This window comes from Urocampus carinirostris, chromosome 16, assembly GCF_059441175.1.
Source record: "Urocampus carinirostris isolate Australia breed hairy pipefish chromosome 16, RoL_Ucar_1.0, whole genome shotgun sequence".
Taxonomy (NCBI): Eukaryota; Metazoa; Chordata; class Actinopteri; order Syngnathiformes; family Syngnathidae; genus Urocampus; species Urocampus carinirostris.
In genome coordinates this window covers 4,599,048-4,621,953 of record NC_142364.1, presented here as the reverse complement: position 1 = coordinate 4,621,953, position 22,906 = coordinate 4,599,048, and the positions used below count along the sequence as shown (strand labels likewise).

The following is a 22,906-nucleotide window of genomic DNA, read 5'->3' as shown; positions in this document are numbered from 1 at the left end:
AGTGGCCTCGGTAGGGCAGAAACGCGTTAAATATATGCTCGTGTGTGATTCATGCACGAGTTGATTCATCTGATAGCAGACGCGGTAGACAAACGATCAGTCCCGGCCAACACCAGAGACGCTTTAAGCATTCCCCACAACGAAGCCCCATTCGTCTCATTCCCCGCCTTCTACTTTTCCCCAGGAACACCGTCTGGTTGCACCCTCGCGTCAGGACATTTGTCATCGCCGTATATGGTCGTTGAATCACGACATTGAGGCGACGTCCTTGAGCTCGCTTCGGAATGGCTTTGTGGACGCCCCGTTAGCTCCGTCACCCCCCCCCCTACTCCTTTCACCCCGTCACCCTGCCTCTTTTCCCTATACGCCACACATGCACTGTGGGCGGCGTGAAAGTCAAAGGGCTAAACTGGCAAGCCATTATTCCCGCGGAACTCCGAGCCGTTTATTAGGTGCCATGGCGTGGCACATGGAACGCTAGCTGCACGTAATAGCGACCGGGTGAAGTCGCACCCGGGCTCATTACCCGAAGTAATTCCCACGAGTCCCGAGAAACCGCCAACAATTGTATATTTGTGATCGGAGGCGGCTGAAGCTTTAGTAGAACCACTACAGAGGTTTGCCTATTAGCCAGAAAATCTTGTCCGCCGCTCTTCGTGTTCTACACTCTTTACAGAAATATTGCTGCAAGATTTCCCGCAGGAAATCATGTAAATTCAAAAACAGCACTGGCGAATGTTTCCAGTTGTATTTTTAATCGCCGCTTAGATGTAAAAAAAAAAAAAAAACTACATACCAGAAAAAAGCCTTACGTTGTGATCCAGGGATACGGTTTGACATTAATAAGCACCTTCAGTGTTCTGGTTTGCCCGCGTCCCTGCGTCCTAGACGCATCATTTTTGCTGGGGACGCATAGTCTCAAATTAACGTGCGTCCCCGGGACGCAACTTTTTCGACACCAAATTGTCATTATTACTCGATTACATTTTTTTTCAAACAAAAATTTACCGCCCTCCAAACTTTTCGTCAGGCAGATCCGCCATTGTTGTTTTGGTCTCGCGGTTCAAGTTTTCGTCTGCACGACGATCTCGGGTTGTGTGGTGAAAAGTCCGTCTCTTTTTAGAGAACCGGCTTTTTCGGCTCAACTCATTCAAGAGAGCCGGCTCTCAAACGGCTCAATTGCTTTGATGCATTATATTACGAATTATTATTTTGTATGAAGAAGTTAAGAAAAAAAGGCAGTATAAAAGGAGAAAATGAAAAAAAGACAGGTTTGTGGTTATCCCTTTAATCGGTATATTACCAACAATAAATTGATGCAGAAAATGAATTAATAATTTGATGATTAAAACAGAATGAATACATAGATTTTTATTATATATTTGTTGCCGATTTACAATTTCAACCTCTGGGACCCATAGATCTCTGTTGGGACCCATAGATTTTTGAGCATGCGAGTCCCCGGGACCCATTACTTTTCACAGCTAAAATGAACACTGCACCTTTAATAACCTGTTCAAGTGCAGCGCGCCCAAATCCAATCTTGGAGAGGCCTTACAACGCACAAAGTTCAGTTTTAACTTGTAATAGCAATGTTCACCCATAGGTGGCAAACAAACACACAAAACAAATTTTTGAACATGGCCAACCCAAATGCCCTAACACCCAAACAATTTAAGCACCTTTGTTTAAAAAAAATTACTAAATTTTGTGCAGGCTTGGGGAGTAACGGAATACATGAAACAGCAAAAATGATGTTGGCAAGCTGTTTAGATTTATTTTCATTTTGTTTCTGTCGCATTTTATGTTCGTTTTGCCGGAGATCAAAGAGATCAAAGCCAGGAGAGAAAGCTTACCACGAGTTGTGAGTCATCATTTTATTCATATTTAGTTTCTTTTGTCTTTTATTAGCATGTTTGGTATTGGAGTAATCCAAAAGTCATTGAAAGTAATCCAGTTAAAGTAATCCTACCCAACCCTGTTCACCAGTCAGACACTTAATAATGAAAGCCCACGGAACAAACTCTAAACACACGAAAATGTCAGCCAACAACCCAGAGCAATATGATTCGGGGAATTTCCAACACGCTGTGATTTGATTTGCACTATGCGATTTAACCAATAAATTGAGATCCCCTCTAAAAAATATAAAAATAAAATTGTGAGCCTCCAAAAAGACCTCCATCTAAGGCACACTTTTTTACCATGCATTTTCTAGTCCGGCCCCCCATAATAATGTATTTTTTACTATATGGCCCCCCAGCTAAATTAGTTTGACACCCCTGCTTTAAAAGAACCGGCGACAGATCCTACAGCGGAAAGAGTTACTCTAACACATTTTTTGTAGAGCCAAGAAAAACCTTGATACGGTAAAGAATAATTATTTATCCATTTATCGACTTTTCAAAACTGCAAAAAATGTGGTTTGCGGTAATAAATATTGATTCCGGTGTTGTCTAATGATTTTTGGAAAATGAAAAGATGTGCCGAACAATCCAACACAATTACGTGCGTATATTAATAGCTCTGCGGCGATGAAGCGTTACCGTTTCGCTATCAATCACCCATAAGCGCAAAGGAAACTCCGGCATCACTTTCAAAATAAAAGCATCGTCTTTAATCGACGATCCCCGTCCCGAAAGGCCAAGCTTCCTTCATATTGATCCGTTTTAAAATAATCCAACAATGGATAATGGGCTTCAGCGTTGTCCTTCCCGCTTTATCAGCATAAACGAGCGCTAAAATCGAATCGATATTGCGCTGGACATAGTGCTATTGTGTAATCGCAAGACACTGCGTTTTTTCCAAAGATTTGAAAAAATTTAACGGCACTATCCAATTAAGGCGAGTCAAAGGTGGCAACCAGCACACTATGCCACCAACTGTGTGCGACTGTGATGGCCTGGCATATGAAGTTAGTCAAACATTTAGGTTTTGAGGGCGAACAACTGGCCATCAAAACAAACAACGGAGCAACGCGACAGCTAGAAGCTTCAAGCATCTCGTTACGTTTAAAAGAAAGTAATTAATTGAGTTGGACTCTGAGAAAAGTCAGGAGAACGCAAAGAAATAGCGGGTGCTGCGTGGATTGTTATGGCTTCCTGGGTTCGACTGAGTTGGCGTCGGGAAAAAGAAGCATTTGCAAAGCTGCAGGTCTGGCCTACTGCTACGGCTAGCCTAACAACTCTCACAAACCACTCTTGTCAAGCCTCACTAGTCACCAACAACAGATCCATTACACATGAAACAGATGACGTAGAGTTAGAACTCGTAAAAAAACGCTACATCCGTTACTCATGCATTTTAATATTAGCCGAGACTTTTCTAAAGTCGTCGTTACCCGATGCTAGCTTGAAGCTTGCCAGCTGCTCTCTAAATTGTTTTCTTGCACTGAAAGGAGAAGCTCTCCAATTTTGTTGTACCTTTGTATTATGAAAATCAACAGCAATTCTGTATTCTGTTTTCCCTTGTTGATCTATAGTCTTACACCATATTTTTTTTCCAAACGTATTTATGTAGTTTAACATGTTATATTGTACATGTGTTTCGTTATATCATATATATTGTTAATGAACATTTTGTTGTGAGATACTGAGTTGCTCGACATGAATGAGGTTTATTATAAAAAAAGTTCAAAAATGAAGTCGCTTGGATGTTCACTGTAGAAGGAAAAATACATGCAAATGTAATTAAGTAAAATAATACAATTTCTTATTCAAATTATGAATTCATTTTCTGCATTAAATTATTGTTGGTAATATACCGATTAAAGGGATCACCACAAACCTGTCTTTTTTTCATTTCCTCCTTTTATACTTCCTTTTTTTCTTAACTTCTTTATACAACATAATCATTCGTGATATAATGCATCAAAGCAAGTGAGCCGTTTGAGAGCCGGCTCTCTTTAATGAGTTGAGCCGAAAGAGCCGGATCTCTAAAAAGAAACGGACTTTCACTACACGACTTGAACTGGAGATCGGCGTGCATACGATAACTCGAACCGCGAGACCAAAAAAACAATGGCAAATCTGCCTCACGAAAAGTTTGGAGTGCGGTAAATCTTTGTTAAAAAATGATAATGACAATTTCTGGTCAAAAAAGTTGCGTCCCGGGGACGCACGTTGATTTGACACGATGCGTCCCCAGCAAAAATAATGCATCTAGGACGCAGGGACGCGGGCAAACGAAAACACTGCAATACATATCGATGCTGCCAATGAAGCGTCACCGTTTTACCATCAATCACCCGTAAGAACAAAGGAAACTCCGATACATCGCCTTCACAATAAAAGCATTGTCTCCGATCGACAACCTCCGTCCAGGGAGGCCGAGCTTCCTCCATATCGATCCGTTCTAAAATAATCAGACAATGGCTATCGACCCCTTTCAAAATAAAGCAACAATGGATATTCGGCTCCAGCATCGTCCGGCCCGCTTCATCAGCATAACCGAGCGCCGGGGGGGGGGTTTCCCCACCCCTACATCCCCCCCAACCTCAATGTCTCCTGCCCGAGAAATGTGTTCTCCTTCAATAATGCAGAAGCGAAAGCGAGCTCGTCGCAATCTCCCGCCGAGCAGGCGAGCGACGGCGGCCGAGCGGCTCGTCTCCGTCCCGACGTGGCTTCAATCAAAGTCGCCGGCCGAGAAAAGTCATTTCGAGGCAAACATAAAACAAGGCCGTGCTGGCCTTTTATTCCTGCTGCGTTCGCTGCCGCTAGCTTTTTGCGCAATCTGCCGGAGGCTAAATACGTATATCTTCCCTGCTCAGAAACGTCCGAATCCGGGCTCCAACGTTGAGGATCGTACTGACGTTCGGATAACCGATCGATGGTCTGATTTTTTCTTTAATTGGGCACTTGAAAGGTGGGGTGCTTCACTTGAGGTGTCCTTATAAAGTTCAAACTTGTCTCTATTTTCTCCATTTAGTATGGATTAAAGGGCCAGTGTGTCATTTTTAATCTCTAACGTCAAGTCACGTCAAGTCATGTTTATTTGTAGAGCCCTTAATCACAAAGAGTCTCAAAGGGCTGCACAGATCAAAGACGATTACAAACTACAGACTATTATGACACCATCCCCTGATCCAAAACCTACTTTCTGGGTGTGCACATCTCCGACGACCTCTCCTGGTCTGCAAACGCCAGAGCGGTGGTAAGGAAGGCCCAGCAGCGACTGCATTTCCTGAGAGTGCTCAGGAAAAATCATCTAAAACAGCAGCTGCAGGTGTCCTTTTACAAAGCCACAGTGGAGAGCATTCTAACGTACTGCATTACGGTGTGGTATAATGGGTGCACAGCAGCACACAGGAAAATGCTCCAGAGGGTCAACAAAACAGCCCAGAAAATCATCGGTTGCTGTCTGCCCAGTCTGGAGGACATTGCCTCCTCTCGCTACCTCAGCAGAGCAGAAAACATCATCAAGGACTTTTCTCACACCGGCCACCTCTTCGACCTGCTGCCTTCCGGCAAGCGCTACAGGTCACAAAAAACAAAAACAAACAGACTCAGAGACAGTTTCTTCCCCAGAGCCATTACCACCCTAAACACACACCGCACAAAAAACTGAAAAACTCTTGCAAAAACACTACCTCATACGAACGTAAAATGGTACTCATGTCTATGTTTCTTGCACATGTTGACTGCACTATGTTTACTGCTCACCTTGCACAATGTTAACTATTTTCTTGCACTATGATGACCATTTTTGCACCAAATGTATAATTGCACAAACTCTTACAATACCAAACTTCAGAGTAAGAAAGCGATTTAGAGAGCGGCCAACTAGCATCGGGTAATGGCCATTTCAGAAATGTTGCCTGCCTTGATTACCGATTTGAATCACCTGTGCCCGCTTATTTGGCTCGAGCCGCTGTGGGCTACCTGATTGGCTCCCTCCACTTTTTTAAGCCCGGTCCTGTCACTCTCCTTTTGTCAGTCTGTCTGCGAAAGCTCTGTTGATACAAGGCAAGCCTTTTTGACCCTGACTCCGGCTACGACCCGGGTTTGATCCCGACTGCGTCTGCTCTCCCGTCCAGGCTTACGACCCATTTCTGACCTTGACCATGTTTTTGCTTTCCTGTCCCGGCTAGCGAACTGTTTTTCCATCCCTGACACCGCCATCGCCCGCTACGGAAGATCCCCTTCCGTATTCGGATCACAATCTGATTGTGAGAGCGACATGCCTCCCGCGTCCAGCGAGCACCGGATCGTGGGCGCAGCCCTTCCTCTTCCTTTCAATAAAACATGTGGTAAACGTTACGCAATTGGGTCCTGATTCCGTTTTGGTCGTGACAGTCGCCGCAATGATTGAAGTACAAAAGTCATGAATGTAGCGGTTTTCCACGAGTCAAGAATAAAAACAGCTAAGTTTAAATTACGATTAACACCTACGGTGAGACACCTACAGTCCCAGTTTTGGCTGAATATGTCTTAAAAATTATTTTACATGGAAGCTCAATAAACCCCATGTTCACCAGTAAGACACTTAATAATGAAAGCACACAGAACAAACTGTAAACACACGAAAATGTCAGCCAAGAAACCAGAGCAAAATGATCCGGTGAGCGGTAGGGGCAGGCGGATCGCTGCACATATTGCGCTCTTGTCGTGATTGCCTAAGTGACAGCTCTCCCCTAACTACATCGGTATCCTTCTTGTTTGCAGTATTTTGTTACACTTTTATGAGAGAAATCTGCTTGCACCTCGTTTTGGAACCAATTTAACCTCACCTCTCTTAAGCAACTGCAGGGGGGAACACATTTTAGTGGTATATAAGTTCATATGGGACACAGGCTCTGGCATTAGTATTATTTCATAGATATTCTGAAATCATCAAATGCCAATTGTCGTGGGGTCCTATCGTGGCTGCAGAACCGGAGCTAAGGTGAAGGCTAAGCGGCTAGCGGCGTTATAAGCCTTCGGTATCATCCGTAATCATGGTAAATGTGAACTCTCTACCAATTAAGACCGACGAACTGGCTGTGCTGGTGAAAAACATCAAAGCATACAGGGAGTGCAGTTTGCTGTGTTTTATGGAAACGTGGCTCACGTCTAGCATCCCGGATGCTAACGTGGAACTACCCGGCTTCAGCGCTGTTAGGACAGACAGAGACACAAAAGCCTGCGGGAAGCGGAGAGGAGGCGGACTCGCTATCTACGTGAACACGAGGTGGCGTGACCCTGGGCACAAAGATTTCCATCTGCTGCAGGGACGTCGAACTTTTGGCCTAGCGTGTGACGTCATCCACTCCGCTGTTGCTAAACTACAACACAGCACCCCGAGGCCATCCTGTTAATCTGTTAATAAACAACAAAAGGATACTGCTGGAAGTGTGAATTTCCCTAGGGGGATGAATAAAGTATCTATCCATCTATCTATTTTGTCTTAAAACATATGGTGTAACTCCCAACAATAATAATCATATTTTTCATTTCTTTTGAGTTAAAAAGGTTCCGGACCTCCGCATCAACACATTGTTAATTATATCAATCTCTTTGATACCAGATTCTATTGCGTGTGTCCCATTTCCTGCATAAATCATTCTTAGTGAGCAATCAAAGGATTTTCAGTTGATTTGCCCTTGTGAGGAAAAGAACAGGAGAGTGTATTTTTAAATCTGATTTTTAAGAACTCTTTCAAGAAGTTTGGGACATGAGGAGTAAGAAAATACTCCAAAAACAAAAGCGAGTCAACATCAATCAATATTCAGCCATCCGTTTTCCGACTGACCGCAGAAACCCATGCGGAGATTCGAACCCACAACCTCAAACCCGACAATGCAAAACCACATTTAAGAAGCGCTTGAATTGAGTGAGTGTATTTTTGCTTTTTACATCATTAGCTATGGTAATAGTTAATGTATAAAGGTATTTCTTTAACCACTGGGAAGCGCTAAATAATACCCACTGTTCCTATGAATAAAGACTACCGTAAATTCCGGACTATAGAGCGCACCCATCACATTTTAAGAAGAAAACCGATTTTGTACATACACAAGCCGCACCTGTATATAAGCCGCACGCGCCCACATTTAAACATGTAACACAAACACAAAATTAACCCAAACCCGACTTCAAGTCCCGCGATTGAAACTAAATGTCCTTCATTAAAGTCCACAGTCCAAAAATCACAGCCAGCAAAATGAACGGAAAATGATACCGGTACTTAAGGTTTGATGTAGACCTGCAGAGTCCAGGTCTCGTTGGGAAAAATATATCAGATGAACACATTGACTCACGCAACTCCTTTTTCTTTTACCAACTTTTTACCCCCTCTTCTTTCCTTGTCTGTCCCTCACCTTTAGCGGTCCCCACTTAAACTCGGCACCCCGCGTTTGTTCCGCCCCTCATTTTTCGTTCACCCGTTCAAAACATATCAGAATAAGTGTCTAAAATAAATACATTACAAAAATATACAGTTGCAAAAACATATTATACATGGGTTACACATATTTACAAAGAAAGACGGTACACCGAGAGGGTTTTCAAAGCTTTAATAATAATAATAATAATATAGCTTTGACAGGGCAGTTAATGGTAGCAACACTCGAGCGCCGCTAGAAAAATTACATAAATTGGCCTCATCACTGAATAAGCCGCAGGGTTGAAAGTTAGGGAAAAAAGTAGCGGCTTATAGTCCGGAATTTACAGTATTTGGATCTTCATTTATCTTAACGTGTCAAGTCAAGTCATGTTTATTTGTTTGGCCCTTTATCACAAGGAGTCTCAAAGGGCTGCACAGACCACAGATTATTCCAAACTACAGACTATTATGACATCATCCCCTGATCTACAACCGACATGAGGGCAAGGAAAAACTCAAAACCTCAACATGAGCTAAATGAAAAAACCTTGAGAAGGGACTGCACATGAGGTAATCCCCCTTCTAATTCACCTTTTCTCTAATAGTAAATACTGTATACGTAATTGTTATCAAAACATATTATAGTAGCTATTTTAAATGGTTACATGAAATGAAATGAAATAATCTGCATTAATATAGCGCTTTTCAAATCAATTACTTCCCAATAGCGGCCTTGCAGCCATGTAAGGCGCTAACCTGCTAATTGGGGGTATTAGGGGTTCAGTGTCTTACCCAAGGACACTTTGACATGTAACACGGATGAGCCGGGATTCGAACTGGGATCCCTTGGTCCCAAGACAAGCGCTCTACCTCCTGAGCTACTGCCGCCCCTACATGATCCCAAAAAGACGTGACGCAAAGAACTGGGAGATATTCAAAGATTTCAATAAAAATAAACTGATTATATTCGTGATTTCCAAAATAAAATATTTGCAAATATTAGCTTTTGCTTTCAAAAACGACATGTCTGCAGATCGAATGACCAACGTTATCAACCGATAGCATCCAATTACAGTAAATTCATGAATAGATATAGTTTTTAATCAGATTGACAAAAACTACCGTAATTCATGAAAAATTACACATATGACAATCAGATTCATCAATCCAAATTCGAATAAATTGCAGCCCTTATTTTTTTGCCAGTAGATGATGTTCAATACCACATTTTAGACGGAAACCAGTCTTAATGCTTGATTGAACGGTCAATGATACCTAGATTAAATACTGATATCACTTAAAAATTTGATACCTCATATTCTACTCAACTTTATGCTTTTCATTGTATTTGTTTTGATACCGTTTTCAGTGATTACAGCTTCAATCAACTTGTATTTGTATCGAATCAGTATCAATGCATATAGGACGAATATGTGTGAATTCCACAGCTGTGTATTTTTAGTTTTTTCTGATGTATATATTCCGATATCATTACCGTCGATACTGGAATAAACATTTGTGATACGAGTTTTAATGTAAGTTAGATACATTTTAGAGCGAATTTAATATGTTTATATGTACTGGTATCATACAGAAAAAAACAAATACAACGGCGAGTAAAGATCAATCAATGTTCAGCCATCCATTTTCCAACCGACCGCAGAAACCTATGCCGTACCTGTCAACCTGTACGTTTTTGCCGTACAAAGTACGTTTATCATGCATTTTAAGACGTGTACGACGTATGAGAAAATCTGTACGGAAAAACGCAAATTTGTCAATGATGGGTACCATCCAGGCAGCACGGCGGCGCAGTGGTTAGCGCTTGTGCAGCACAGTTCATGTCATGGGAACCTGTCGTGGGTTCTATTCCAGCTCCAGACTTCCTGTGCGGAGTTTGTATGTTCTCCGCGTGCTTGCGTGGGTTTCCTTTGGGCACTCCGGTTTCCTCCCACGTTCCAAAAACATGCATTTCAGGTGAATTTGCCGGTCCAAATTGTCCCTAGGTGTGAATGAGCGAGCGAGTGAGTTGTCTGTCCCCGTGTGCCTTGCGATTGGCTGGCAACCAGTTCAGGGTGTCCCCTGCCCACTGCCCGGAGATGGCTGGGATGGGCTCCAGCCCCCCCGCGACCCTAATGAGGATAAGCGGTACGGCTAATGAGATGAGATAAGATGGGTACCATCCAGTATACACCAACTATCTCGAAACGAGTTTGCCGCGGTAGCCTCTATCTCCGTATCGTTTTTTTTTTTTGTTTTTTTTTTTTTTGCAAACGAAGCGAGCGTGGTCTTAAAAAACATCGGATTTCATGTGCTATTTGTGTAGTGAAAGGAAGTCCATCTCTTTTGGCTCAACTCATTAAAGAGAAACGGCTCTCAAACGGCTCACTTGCTTTGATACATTATATTACGAATGATGATGTGGTATAAAGAAGTTAAGAAAAAAAGGAAGTATAAAAAGAGAAAATGAAAAAAGACAGGTTTGTGGTTATCCCTTTAATCAGTATACTACCAACAATAAGTTAATGCAGAAAATGAATTAATCATTTGAATAAGAAAATGTATTATTCTACTTAATTATATTTACATGTATTTTTCCTTCTACAGTGAACGTCCAAGCGACTTCATTTTTTAACTTCTGTATAATAAACCAGCAACTCAGTATCTCACAACAAAATGTTAATTAACAATATATATGACATAATGAAACACATGTACAATATAGCATGTTAAACTACATCAATAAACACGTTTGGGAAAAAAATATGGAGTAAGATTAGTTTGTATTTTGTAAGGGAAAAAACGACAGTTTGTAAGGGCACGGAGCCCTGGAGCTTGACAGGTATAGCCATGCATTTTCCAACCGACCGCTGATCCAACACCACCGGGATTCGACCCAAGAACCTCAAAACCACCGTGCAAAACCACACACAGCCACGCCCACACACTCCACGCGTCCACTTGCCATCACTCGAACCCGCGACCCGAACTCCCACGCACAACTTCCCCGGCGACGTTACTCGAAAGGCTGACGGGCTTACCTCGTCCTAGCGCGCCGGCCGGCAGAAGAAGCACCAGAAGCGGCAGGAGCGGCGCGGCTGAAGTCGCGCGTCCCCCGGAGCTCCGGGGTCCCATCACGGCTGCGTCCGAAGCGGCTCTCCGCACGGGCACCCGCGCATTTGTGGGCTACCAGAATGGAAGACACTTCATAAAACACTATTATTCTTTCTCTTTTCTTCGTCTTCTTTTGACTTGTTTTACTAATTCCAGAACCGTCTCGGCTGGTCCAAGTGTCCGAACCGAAGCGCTACCTCCCGCCGGTAACGCAGTGCGGAGGAGAAGACGGACAAGAAGAAGAAGAAGAAGAAAAAAGAGAAGAAGAAGAAAGGAGGAGGAAGAGTTAGGTGGAGGAGAGATAGGGAGAAAGCGCGCAAAAGAGAGAAAGTCACGTGGTGTTGTTTTCCTTTTAATTAATGAGCATCTGCCCGCTGATTGGTCCAATGATCGCGAATCTCGCGATACGTCATTGTAGCTATACAATTTATTGATTGAGACCACGAAGCAGTGTTATATCAGATTTTATTCATTTTATTAATAGAAAAAACATTTACCGTACTGTATTTATTTGTGTATGACGCTCACTCCTACTTTTTGATTAAAAATCGTTATAAAACTTTGTCTCACTAGTTCTCAGCTCAAAGCGTTGTAAACATGGGCGTAACCAGCCCGATTTTGGAGGTGCTCAGGCACCCCCAAATTCAACCCGAGTATCCCCAAATATTACAGTATTTTTAAAATTCCCTTTTCCTTAAAAAGGACAATATATGTGTCATGAACGAGAACAGGATCAGGACCCAAACGCGTGACGTTACTCACACAAGCCTTTTTTTTTACGGGAAATGTATTGAGCAGTAATACCAAATGTAGTATTTCTGTAGTAAGATAAAGCAAGATAAAGGACAGGACGGGACAGACGGGATCAATACCGGATACCGGATACACGAGCAGGACACCGGACAGGACGGGACTGACGGAATCGATACCGGATACAGGATACACGAGCAAGATACCGAAGAGGACGGGACGGACTGGATCGACACGGATACTGGATACAGGAGCAAAATACTGGACAGGACGGGACAGACAGGATCGATACTGGTTACTGGATACACGAGCAAGATACTGGACAGGACGGGACAAATGGGATCAATACCGGATACTGGATACACGAGCAAGATACCGGACAGTACGGGACAGACGGAATCAATGCCCGATACTGGATACACAAGCAAGATAATGGACAGGACAGGACAGACGGGATAAATACCAGATGTAGGATATGACAGCAAGATACCGAACAGGACGGGACAGACGGGATTGATACCGGATACTGGATACAACACCAAGATACCGGACAGGACGGGACGGATGGGATCGATACTGGATACTGGATACACGAGCAGGATACCGGACAGAGTCAGAATGCATGTCTTGCAACTACAGATGTTCGTTGACGGACTGACCAGGAGTGAATGAGAGCACTGAGTTTAAATAGGAGGGGAGCCAATCAGGCAATGAGCAGCTGTTGGCACCAAACGAGCGGGCACAGGTGAGGGCTATGGGCAACTGTGACATATTGGACACACCTGCAACCAATTTTATGCCCAGTTGGTGCCCCCTGGTGGAAGGAGGTGGACCAGATCCTAACAATTGGTATCATTTGTTATATGCAATAATACAAGTTTAGAAATTAGCAACACCAGCCTCAATTTTAATAAGTCATATTTTCTTAAAGCTGTGCGTGATACAGGTACTGATCCTTATTTTGAGCTACTGTACCTTTACTCGCAATGCAAAGGGAACCTTATGACGTTAAAAAGCAGAAAATGGTATCATGCATTCTATTTTTCCACGCAAAACACAAATCTTAATATGACTGTTGGAGAGGTTTATTCACGCATAAAAGAATTAGCCTCACTTGTCACGGTTGCCATAGCGCCCAATTGGCCCCGCGCGTGTGTCAGAGTTGCCATGGCGCCCAATTGGCCCCGCCCGTGTGGCGCCAGCTGCAGCTTGTTGACGGATTGGCTCCCTGTCAGTATTTCAACTCTGTCCTGTCAATCTCCATTTGTTGGTCCGTCTGTGAATCTCAGTTTTTACACAGCAAGCCCATTTTTGCCTGTCCTGTGTTTTTGCTCCTGTTTGTCTCCCGCAACGAACTGTTTGATCTAGACCACGTCTACTCTCCCGTCCCGAATTACGACCTGTTTTAATCTTGACCACGTCTGTTCTCCCGTCCCGAATAACAACCCATTTCCTGATCTCGACCATGGTTTTTGCTCCCCCGACCCGGTTACTGACCTGTTTTTTACGCTCTCGACACCGCCATCGCTCGCCACGGGAATACCACTTCCGCGTCTGAGCAACCTGCTCCCCGCAACCAGCGTCCTCCAGATCGTGTGTACAATCCTTTCCCTCCTTCCCAAAAAAACTAAGAGAAACGTACGCAAGTGGGTCCTGTCTCCGTTCTGGTCCTGACATCACTTCGAAATTAAACAGCGGTAGACTGAAAAACTAGTCTCGAATGAAGGATTTTTTTTTGTTTGTTTAAATTTAAAAAAGTGGTTTTATATCTATTCAGAAGCGGTAGTTGTTTTTAAGGGACAAAATCCAGTAGTCTGGCAAGTATACCAGCTATGTACAATCAGGAACTCATTATTAGTGTCACAAACCAGGAACAGAGACAGGACCCAATAGCGTTTGTTTTACTCCGTTTTTATTAAGAAAGAGCAGTGCTTGCATCCACGATCCGATGATCGTCGGTCCCGGGTAGCTGATGGCAGGAACGCGGAAGTGGCGCTTCCGTGTCGAGCGTGGATAGTCGATGGCCAGGACGGAGGAGTAAAAGCAGAAACGGGTCCAGAGAAAGGTCGGCAACAGGTATCAGGCACGAAACAGGGCAAAACACGTCGATGGCCGGGATGGAGGATCCTAAGCAGAAACGAGTCCAGAAAAAGGTCGGCAACAGGTATCAGGCACGAAACAGGGCAAAACAGGTCGATGGCCGGGACGGAGGAGCCTAAGCAGAAACGAGTCCAGAAAAAGGTCGGCAACAGGTATCAGGCAGGAAACAGGGCAAAACACGTCGATGGCCAGGACGGGGGAGAAAAACAGAAACGGGTCCAGAAAAGAGGTCGGCAACAGGTATCAGGAAGGAAACAGTGGAAAACAGGTGGATGGCCGGAACGGGGGAGCCTAAGCAGAAACGGGTCCAGAAAAAGGTCAGCAACAGGTATCAGGCAGGAAAGAGGACAAAACAGGTCGATGGCCGGGACGGAGGAGCAAAAGCAGAAACGGGTCCAGAAAAAGGTCGGCAACAGGTATCAGGCAGAAAAACAGGGCAGGATAATGTCGGAGAGTACAAAAGCTTGCCTAGCTGAGAGCATAGGTTCGCAGACGGTCCTACGGGTTTCTTTCGGAAGACGGCGCCAACGGGGCAGTCGCAGGTGCCCCGAGTCAGTAATCATGACAATTAGCTTCGTTTAACAGTATCTAATGTCAGTATCCATGAGTTTTCAAGAGTTGACTATCGATTGTAATAAAAGCAGTCTCATGCAACTACATTTTTTCAATGCATTATGTATTAATATTGCTTTTTTTTTTTCACCGACACAACAGTTGGTAAATTGCCATTTCGACCTCGTATAACCTCATCAGCATATTGAACAGAAAGGTGCAGTCAGGCCAGGTCAACCCCGGGACAATATTTCAGCCTGCAGCCATAAACGGGCATCTAATATTCGGGGAGGCGGCCTAGGGGCGTCGGCGTCCTCGAGGCCATCGAGCGGACCCGACGGAGCGAGAACGGCAAAACGAGTTTTGTGGCGAGACGTTCGGTGTTTTATGGTCTTGCCGAAGCCCAGCCGGCGCTCGCTCACCTTGAAGATGATGTCGTTTGTCCCGCTGATGACATCATCCGACGGCACCCGTCTGTCGTGTGACAGCTTGATTGACGTTTGAGAAATAATGGCTGAAAATAACTTGGGTGCGGTGTTCTACTCGTTCTTGACCCAGTAAAGCTATTTGTGGACAACCATGGGCGATTGAAAACACTTTTCCAAAGCCTAATATAAAAATGAAAGTGTCAAGTCAAGTCAGCTATAGCCCTTGGACACAAAATGTCTCAAAGGACTGCACAGGCCACAGTGACACCATCCCCTGATCTGGAACCGATATGCGGGCAAGGAAAAATTCAAAAACCTCAGCATGAGAAAAATTAAAAACAAAGACAAGGGCCACACAAGTGTTGACCGCCCCTTCCAGGATGACAATGTCATGATTACTGACCTTAGTCTGCTCCTTTTGCTCATCTCTTTTCAAACCCCTGTCTTCCTGTCAACGGGTGTCAGTCCGTCTGCGAACCTCAGCCCCACGCTAGGCAAGCACTTTCCGACCCTGAGTCAATTCTGTCCTGTTTCCCGTTGGATTCCCGGTGCCGACCCCTGTTCTGAACTTGATTACGTTTCTGCTCGACCTGTTCTTCCTCCCGCTACGATCTGTTTGATCTCGACCACGTCTGCTCTCCCGTCCGGAATTATGACCTGTTTTGATCTTGACCACGTCTGGTCTCCCGTCCCAAATAACGACCCATTTCCTGATCTCAACCACGATTTTTGCTCCCCCGTTCCGGCTACTGACCTGTTTTTTCCGCTCTCGACACTGTCTTCGCTCGCCACGGAAGTGCCACTTCCGCGTGTCATGATTGCCGATTCAAAGCACACGTGACTGCCCAATTGGCGTCAACAGCCCAGAGAGCTGATTGGCTAAAAGACTCTTTTTAAACCCCCAGCTTTCAATAGGACACTGTCAGATTGTTTCGAATCGATGCTCCCAGCTAGGCAAGCTCACCCTTTCAGACATTTTTCCTGCCGTTTTCCTCTGCCTGATACCCGTTGCCAACCTGTTTCTGGACCCGATTCTGCCCTGTTCTGCCATCACGACATCCGGCCTATTTTGCCCCGCTACCTGCCTGACACCTGTTGCCGACCTCGTTTCCGAACTCGATACCGCCCTTGCTCTCCAGTCCGGGCTAACGACTAGTATTCCTGCAAATCTACGATCATCCTCGCTCAACACGGAAGTGCCACTTCTTCGTACTCAGTTTGTGATCAGAACATGGAAGTGCTTCGACCCGTTTTTTGATCCCACGTCTGCTCTCCTGTCCCGACTTACAACCCGGGAAATACCACTTCCGCGTCCGAGCAACCTGCTCCCCGCGACCAGCAAACTACTGATCGTGTGCACTATGCTTTCCCTTCTTCCCAATAAAACTAAGAGAAACACACGCAAATGGGTCCGGTCTCTGTTCTGGTCCTGACCAATGTTCCCTGTAATTTTCCACGGGTCTGAGCGTTCACACAAAGTCGGTGAGCAGCGCTTGAAACAACAGTGAGCAACCGTAATCCCAAGTGTGGCAACTAAATCATTACCAAACATGTCCAGAACTTGACATCAAGTTACATTTTGCTGAGTTTCCGGGAAGGCAAAATGATTTTTCTCTTTTGAATGAATTGACTCATGTACGATTGCCTACAAACGTCGCTTTGTTCTTACAATTCTTTCACAAGATTTCCATTTCTTTTTATTTCCTGATATATTTTATCGCATAATATTAACATTTTGGGGGGCTTATTGAGTCGGTTGCAAGATACAGAACTGTACTTAATCACATTTTTAGTGGAAGTACAATGTTGGCAACAAGATTCAATTATTTGAATGCAACACAAACCTTTTCTTCTTTTTTCCATGTTTTTTTTCTACTTTTTTCCAGATTCCTTTAAAAAAAATATCATTGTGTTTATTTTTTCCGAGCTGTTTACTTTTTTCTTTTTGTTCTCTATTTACTTTTTTCCTACATTTCTTTCTTTTCTTTTTTTCTGTCTTTTTTCTACATTTTTCCTTCTTTTTTCTCTTCCTTTTGTTTCTTTTTTTCTCAGCGTTTTACTACTTTTTCATTTTGGTATTTTTTTCTTTTTTGTTCTATTTCCCCGTTCCTTTAAGTCATTATGTGCATCATTTTACATAATACTTGGTCATGTTGGGAATAAAGAAGCAAAAACAACCCGAAGAGCCGTTTAGGACCCGAAAGAGCCGGTTCCTTTTAGTGAGCCGAGCCGAAGAAGCCGGTTCCCCGACAAACTCTACTAACTTTACTCAACTTTGTTCTACTTCGACTCGACTTCAAAATACCGCATTTAGGACACAACATCAGGGGAACTCGTGAATTTTTACCTTCATACACTGTAACATTGACTTGAGGCGCTTCTTAATGAGTAATTTTGAGCCCTGATTTTTGTGCGCTGGCTAGATTTTCTTGTGCGCTGAGAATGTGCGAGCAGTGCGCAAGCTGCGCACGCGCGCAGCTTAGAGGGAACACTGGTCCTGACACTGTTTTAGCATCACATAAGTAGCCCACACCAAAACAAATCGCCCAAATCTCTTTTAATTAAGATTCTGTCCGGATCCATCTTCGATTGATTCAGGCATCGATTAAGAGTCCGGTCCATACACTACGTAAGCGTCAAGCAAACAAGAGCTTTAAAGAACAAACAGGAGCTTCTCCCCCGGTGTCGTTTTCAAAAGAAGGCAAATATTCCCGGCCAATAAAACATCTCTGACATTTGTGTTTATTCTTAAAGGCGAGGCGTCGGGCCCACGCCGGGTTCATCGGCGGCCACCTCCCGTCCTTCTAAACACACAAAGATGTGAATAGAAGCGTTTAGGCGGAGCGTCCTCGCCTCTGCCGTGCTCCGGCGGCATTGGGGAGATAATAGAAAAGGAGCCGGGCTCCGAGATCCTGTGTGGGAGGTCTCGCTCGTGGACACCTTGGTTTGTCGCTATTTGGTAAATATCGAACTGGGATTGAGTCATGCCAGTTACTTTGTATTAGCTATGCAGTCGCTAGTCCTTTATAAAGGAAGTATTTGTTGTCATGGTTGCCATGACGCCCAATTGGCCCTGCCCTGTGAGCAGCAGCTTGTTGACAGACTGGCTCCCTGTGTACTATCACATTCGCACTGATCGCTGCTTGGCTCTGTGGCTTGGACCTTGACTTTGTAGCGTATTATGATTTGACCGATAACGGATAATGGATAATTGATAAAGAATACAGAACAATAAACCTTACAAAATCCTTCCCCCTGTCGGTAATGAAGGATTTTATACATTTGAATTTAAAGGATTTTATACGATTGAATACAAATTACATTTAACGCAAAAGATATTCACTGGCTGGGCTGTGGTACAACTCTTTAGGAATGGGTCATGCCAGTTACTTTGTATTTGCTATGCAGTCCCTTATAAAGGAAGTATTTGTTGTCACGGTTGCCATGACGCCCGATTGGCCCCGCCCTGTGAGCAGCAGCTTGTTGACAGATTGGCTCCCTGTCGGTATTGAAGGATTTTATACATTTGACTATGAAGGATTTTATACGATTGAATACAAATTACATTTTATGCAAAATATATTCACTGACTGGGCTGTGGTCCAACTCTTTAGGATTGAGTCATGCCAGTTACTTTGTATTTGCTATGCAGTCCCTTATAAAGGAAGTATTTGTTGTCACGGTTGCCATGACGCCCAATTGGCCCCGCCCGTGCGAGCTGCAGCTTGTTGATGGATTGGCTCCCCGTTGGTATTGAAGGAATTTATACATTTGACTATAAAGGATTTTATACGATTGAATACATATTACATTTAATGTGAGAGAAAAAACTTGTCCTTACCTCAACCGCTCGTCGGGGCAGCGTTCACGACGAGAAGTCAATTTAAGCCAAATCATGTTGGGCGCCACTGAATGTAGGAGAAAATGCAGGTTCGATATCTTTTAAGTCTTCTTACGTGATTTAATCAAGTACACGGAGGCCTTGTCATGAGGGGGAGCTCTTTATTTCGTCATCCCAAAGAACTCAGAGAACTCCAGACATAACAACGCTTTTATAGCTTCAATTTGAGTACAACCCAAAAGGCGGCCCTAGTCCTCAGTAACAACAAGGAAGATGCTGTCGTACCCTTATTAGGACATGTTGTTCGCCTCAGTTTGCTCAGAGAGTCCTCGAAGGTCCCATGCCCTTTTAAGGCTGCCAAGGACCTTCCCGAATTGATGTCAACATTCTCTCACAACTGTAAGCAAATCTTTCTACATTTCTAAATGTATGTAAATCTATTCTACAAATGCAAGTCTATTTTCCACAACATTATCCTCTTAACATGTGATGGGTGCGGCTTATAATCAGGTGCGCTCTATAGTCCGGAATTTACGGTAGTCGTTTTATAGCATAAAGGGAGCTTTATGAAGCCCGACGCAATTCATTAATGACACAATACGAGCAAATATAACCTTGCCTTCATCTTGTGAACTGTTTTTCTCGTCAAAAAACGTAATTAGTTAGCTCACTCAAACTTTTTCTTCTGTGAATTTTCTCCCAAGATTCACTTTCCAATTCAATAGAGCTTTAACCCCCGGGAGGTCAACGATCATGTTAATCACGAGAAAACAGCTTTCAGGGGTAAAAAAAAAAGGAATTAATCAAAGATTTGTGGAAAATGTCGTGGCTTTTCGTGTGATTTATAACATCTTTTTTACAATTACAGTCGAGCGCAACTGAAAGGGACCGATGATTCTGTTCTAGCTGCTTCTTTTCACCGTGTAAATGACCCTCGCTTGTATTCAAGGTCGTCATCATGCTTTTTTGTGTGAGTCTGTGTGAATGTGTATCACTCGATCTGGTAATGGATCCAGAGGGTGTGTGCTGGTGTGTGTGCTATGGGCCTTCAGCCATAGCCTCCTAGAGCATCCTCGTGACAGGGTCAGGGTCCGCAGAGCTAATCAGACCCTCGGGAGTCCTCGCTCTCCGTCGCCACTTTCTGTTGTGGCGAATTCTCCCGTCACTGCACTCGAGGACAAAAGGGGATAAAGTCGCCTTGAGGGCAGTGTTCTCAGCGCACAAGAAAATCTAGCCAGCGCACAAAAATCAGGGCTCAGAATCACTAATTAAGAAGCGACTTCAGTCAAAGTTACAATGCATGGAGGTAAAAATACACGGGTTCCCCTGACGTTGTGTCCTTAATGCGGTATTTTGAAGTCGAGTCGAAGGAGAACGAAGTTGAGTAAAGTTAGTAGAGTTTGTCGAGAACCGGCTTCTTTGGCTCGGCTCACTAAAAGGAACCGGCTCTTTCGGGTCCTAAGCGGCTCCTCAGATTGTTTTTGCTTCTTTGATCCCAGCATGACCAAATATTATGTAAAATGATGCGCAAAATGACTTAAAGGAAGGGGGCAATAGAACAAAAAAGAAAAAAATACCAAAATGTTATTCGACAGGGAAACTGATTTGGCACCAAATCCACTTTATCCAAAGTAAACAATTTCTCTTTCAACATCGACAGCTCCTTAGTGTCCCCCTCCCCTCAGGTCAAAAGTCTGGGTGTCATCCTGGATAGCATGCTTACCTTCCACTCACATATCAACACCATCACCCGCACTGCTTATTTCCACCTCCGTAATATTACCAGACTCCGCCCTTCCCTCACCCCCCGCACCACTGCTATTATCGTCCACAGTCTTGTCACATCCCGCCTTGACTACTGCAATGCTCTCCTCTTCGGCCTTCCTCAAAAGTCCCTCCATAAAATTCAGCTGGTTCAAAACGCCTCTGCTCGCATCATCACAAAAACATCTTCCCAGCAGCACATCACCCCCGTTCTCCAACAGCTACACTGGCTTCCTGTTCAGCATCGCATCAGCTACAAACTGATCCTATATACATATATGGCCATTCACAACCTGGCTCCTTCTTACCTGTCCGACCTTCTCCAGGTGCACGTCTCCACTCGCTCCCTCAGATCCTCGTCCTCCCTCCGACTGTCAGTGCCCCCTGCCCACCTGAGCACCACGGGAGCCAGAGCCTTCAGTCGCGCTGCTCCCAAGCTTTGGAACAATCTACCTCCGGACCTCCAAAACTGCACACCTCTCTCCACTTTTAAGTCCCGTCTAAAAACACACCTGTTCAGGACTGCCTACGACACATAGCTTCTCCATTTCCTATGTTTTTATGATTTTATGTCTTGTTTTTATTTATTATTTCGCTTACAACTTTTTCAATTGTATTTTTTTCATTGTCTGCACAGTGTCCTTGGGTGGCCTGAAAGGCGATTTTAAATAAAATGCATTATTATTATAAAAGCTGAGAAAAAAAGGAACAAAAGTAAGAGAAAAAAGAAGGAAAATTTCAGAAAAAAAGCCAGAAAAAAAAGAAAAGAAAGAAACAAAGGAAAAAAGTAAATAGAGAACAAAAAGAAAAAAAGTAACAGCTAGGAAAAAATATTAAATAAAACCATTAAAAGTTTCCACTTTTGGGTCGTTTTGCTCACCCACATGAAACGGAAAGTACATGTTTCCATGGTTACCAGTAGCAGGAGAAGCCTCCAATCTGACTCAGATGCAGCAACTTCATCTTCTAGTCACCGTTATTTCTCAGTGCTCAGCATTACCTTGATCTTCAGTGATGAGCTGGACCTGGAACGAAACTGGAAACTGATAATAGACAGGACAAACAAACGGGAACAATACCGGACAGGGAATACCAACAGGAAACAGGACCGTGTCAAAACCTACGTCTTGCGGGGCAGAAGTTCGTTGACGGGCTGACAAAGGAAGAATGAGAGCACTGAGCTTAAATAGACGGAAAACCGTTTTCCCTGGTTGTAAAACCATTAAAAGTTTCCACTTTTGGGTCGTTTTGCTCCCCCATGTGAAACTGAAAGTACATGTTTCCATGGTTACCAGTAGCAGGAGAAGCCTCCTGATCTGACTCAGATACAGCAACTTCATCTTCTGGTCACCGCTGTTTCTCAGTGCTCAGCATTACCTTGATCTTCAGTGATGAGCTGGACCTGGAACGAAACTGGAAACTGATAATAGACAGGACAAACAAACGGGAACAATACCGGACAGGGAATACCAACAGGAAAACAGGACCGAGTCAAAACCCACGGGGCAGAGGTTTGTTGACTGGCTGACAAAGGAAGAATGAGAGCACTGAGCTTAAATAGACGGAAAGAGAATCTCGTCAGCTGGCGCCACACGGGCGGGGCCAATTGGGCGCCATGGCAACCGTGACAGGTAGGTCATGCATCCAAGGGTTTCTCACATGACAGCGACGATATACTGTTCTGGTTGTTTATAGACACCTCTATAGGTTTTATTGTCGCACGAGGCGCTCCATACTCATCTCGCTGCCGTTAGCATGTGCATAGAGACTATTTATCATTCGTGAACAGTGTATTCAGTCTTATTGTGTTTTAAAACCTACACGTGGCCATTTTTATACGTGCAGAAAATCACCGCGTCGCTGGTTTTGTGTTGCTGCATGGGCTCGGAGGCATTTTTCCCGTGCAGTACGCAGAGAAGCACTCCTCCTGCTTTACGGAAATCAAATGCCAAAATGGACTTACCGGAATCCCCCTGAAACGCCGCAGCTAATCTTGCCCCGAAGCATCTGACATTCACGTAAAGGTGCAGAGAGAAGACGAGGGTTTTCGCCGATC

General features: G+C 44.2%; 1 protein-coding gene across 1 annotated transcript in view; it reads right to left on the bottom strand.

Moving 5' to 3' along the window:
• The window catches only part of LOC148350022 (netrin receptor UNC5D-like), a 256,248-nt gene extending 244,617 nt beyond the window's left edge, over positions 1-11,631 (bottom strand). The window contains exon 1 of the mRNA XM_088320282.1: positions 11,343-11,631. Within this exon, the coding sequence (XP_088176408.1) occupies positions 11,343-11,436 (94 nt within the window). The 5' untranslated portion in view covers positions 11,437-11,631. The remainder of the gene's footprint in view (positions 1-11,342) is intronic.
• Positions 11,632-22,906: the final 11,275 nt, after the last annotated feature.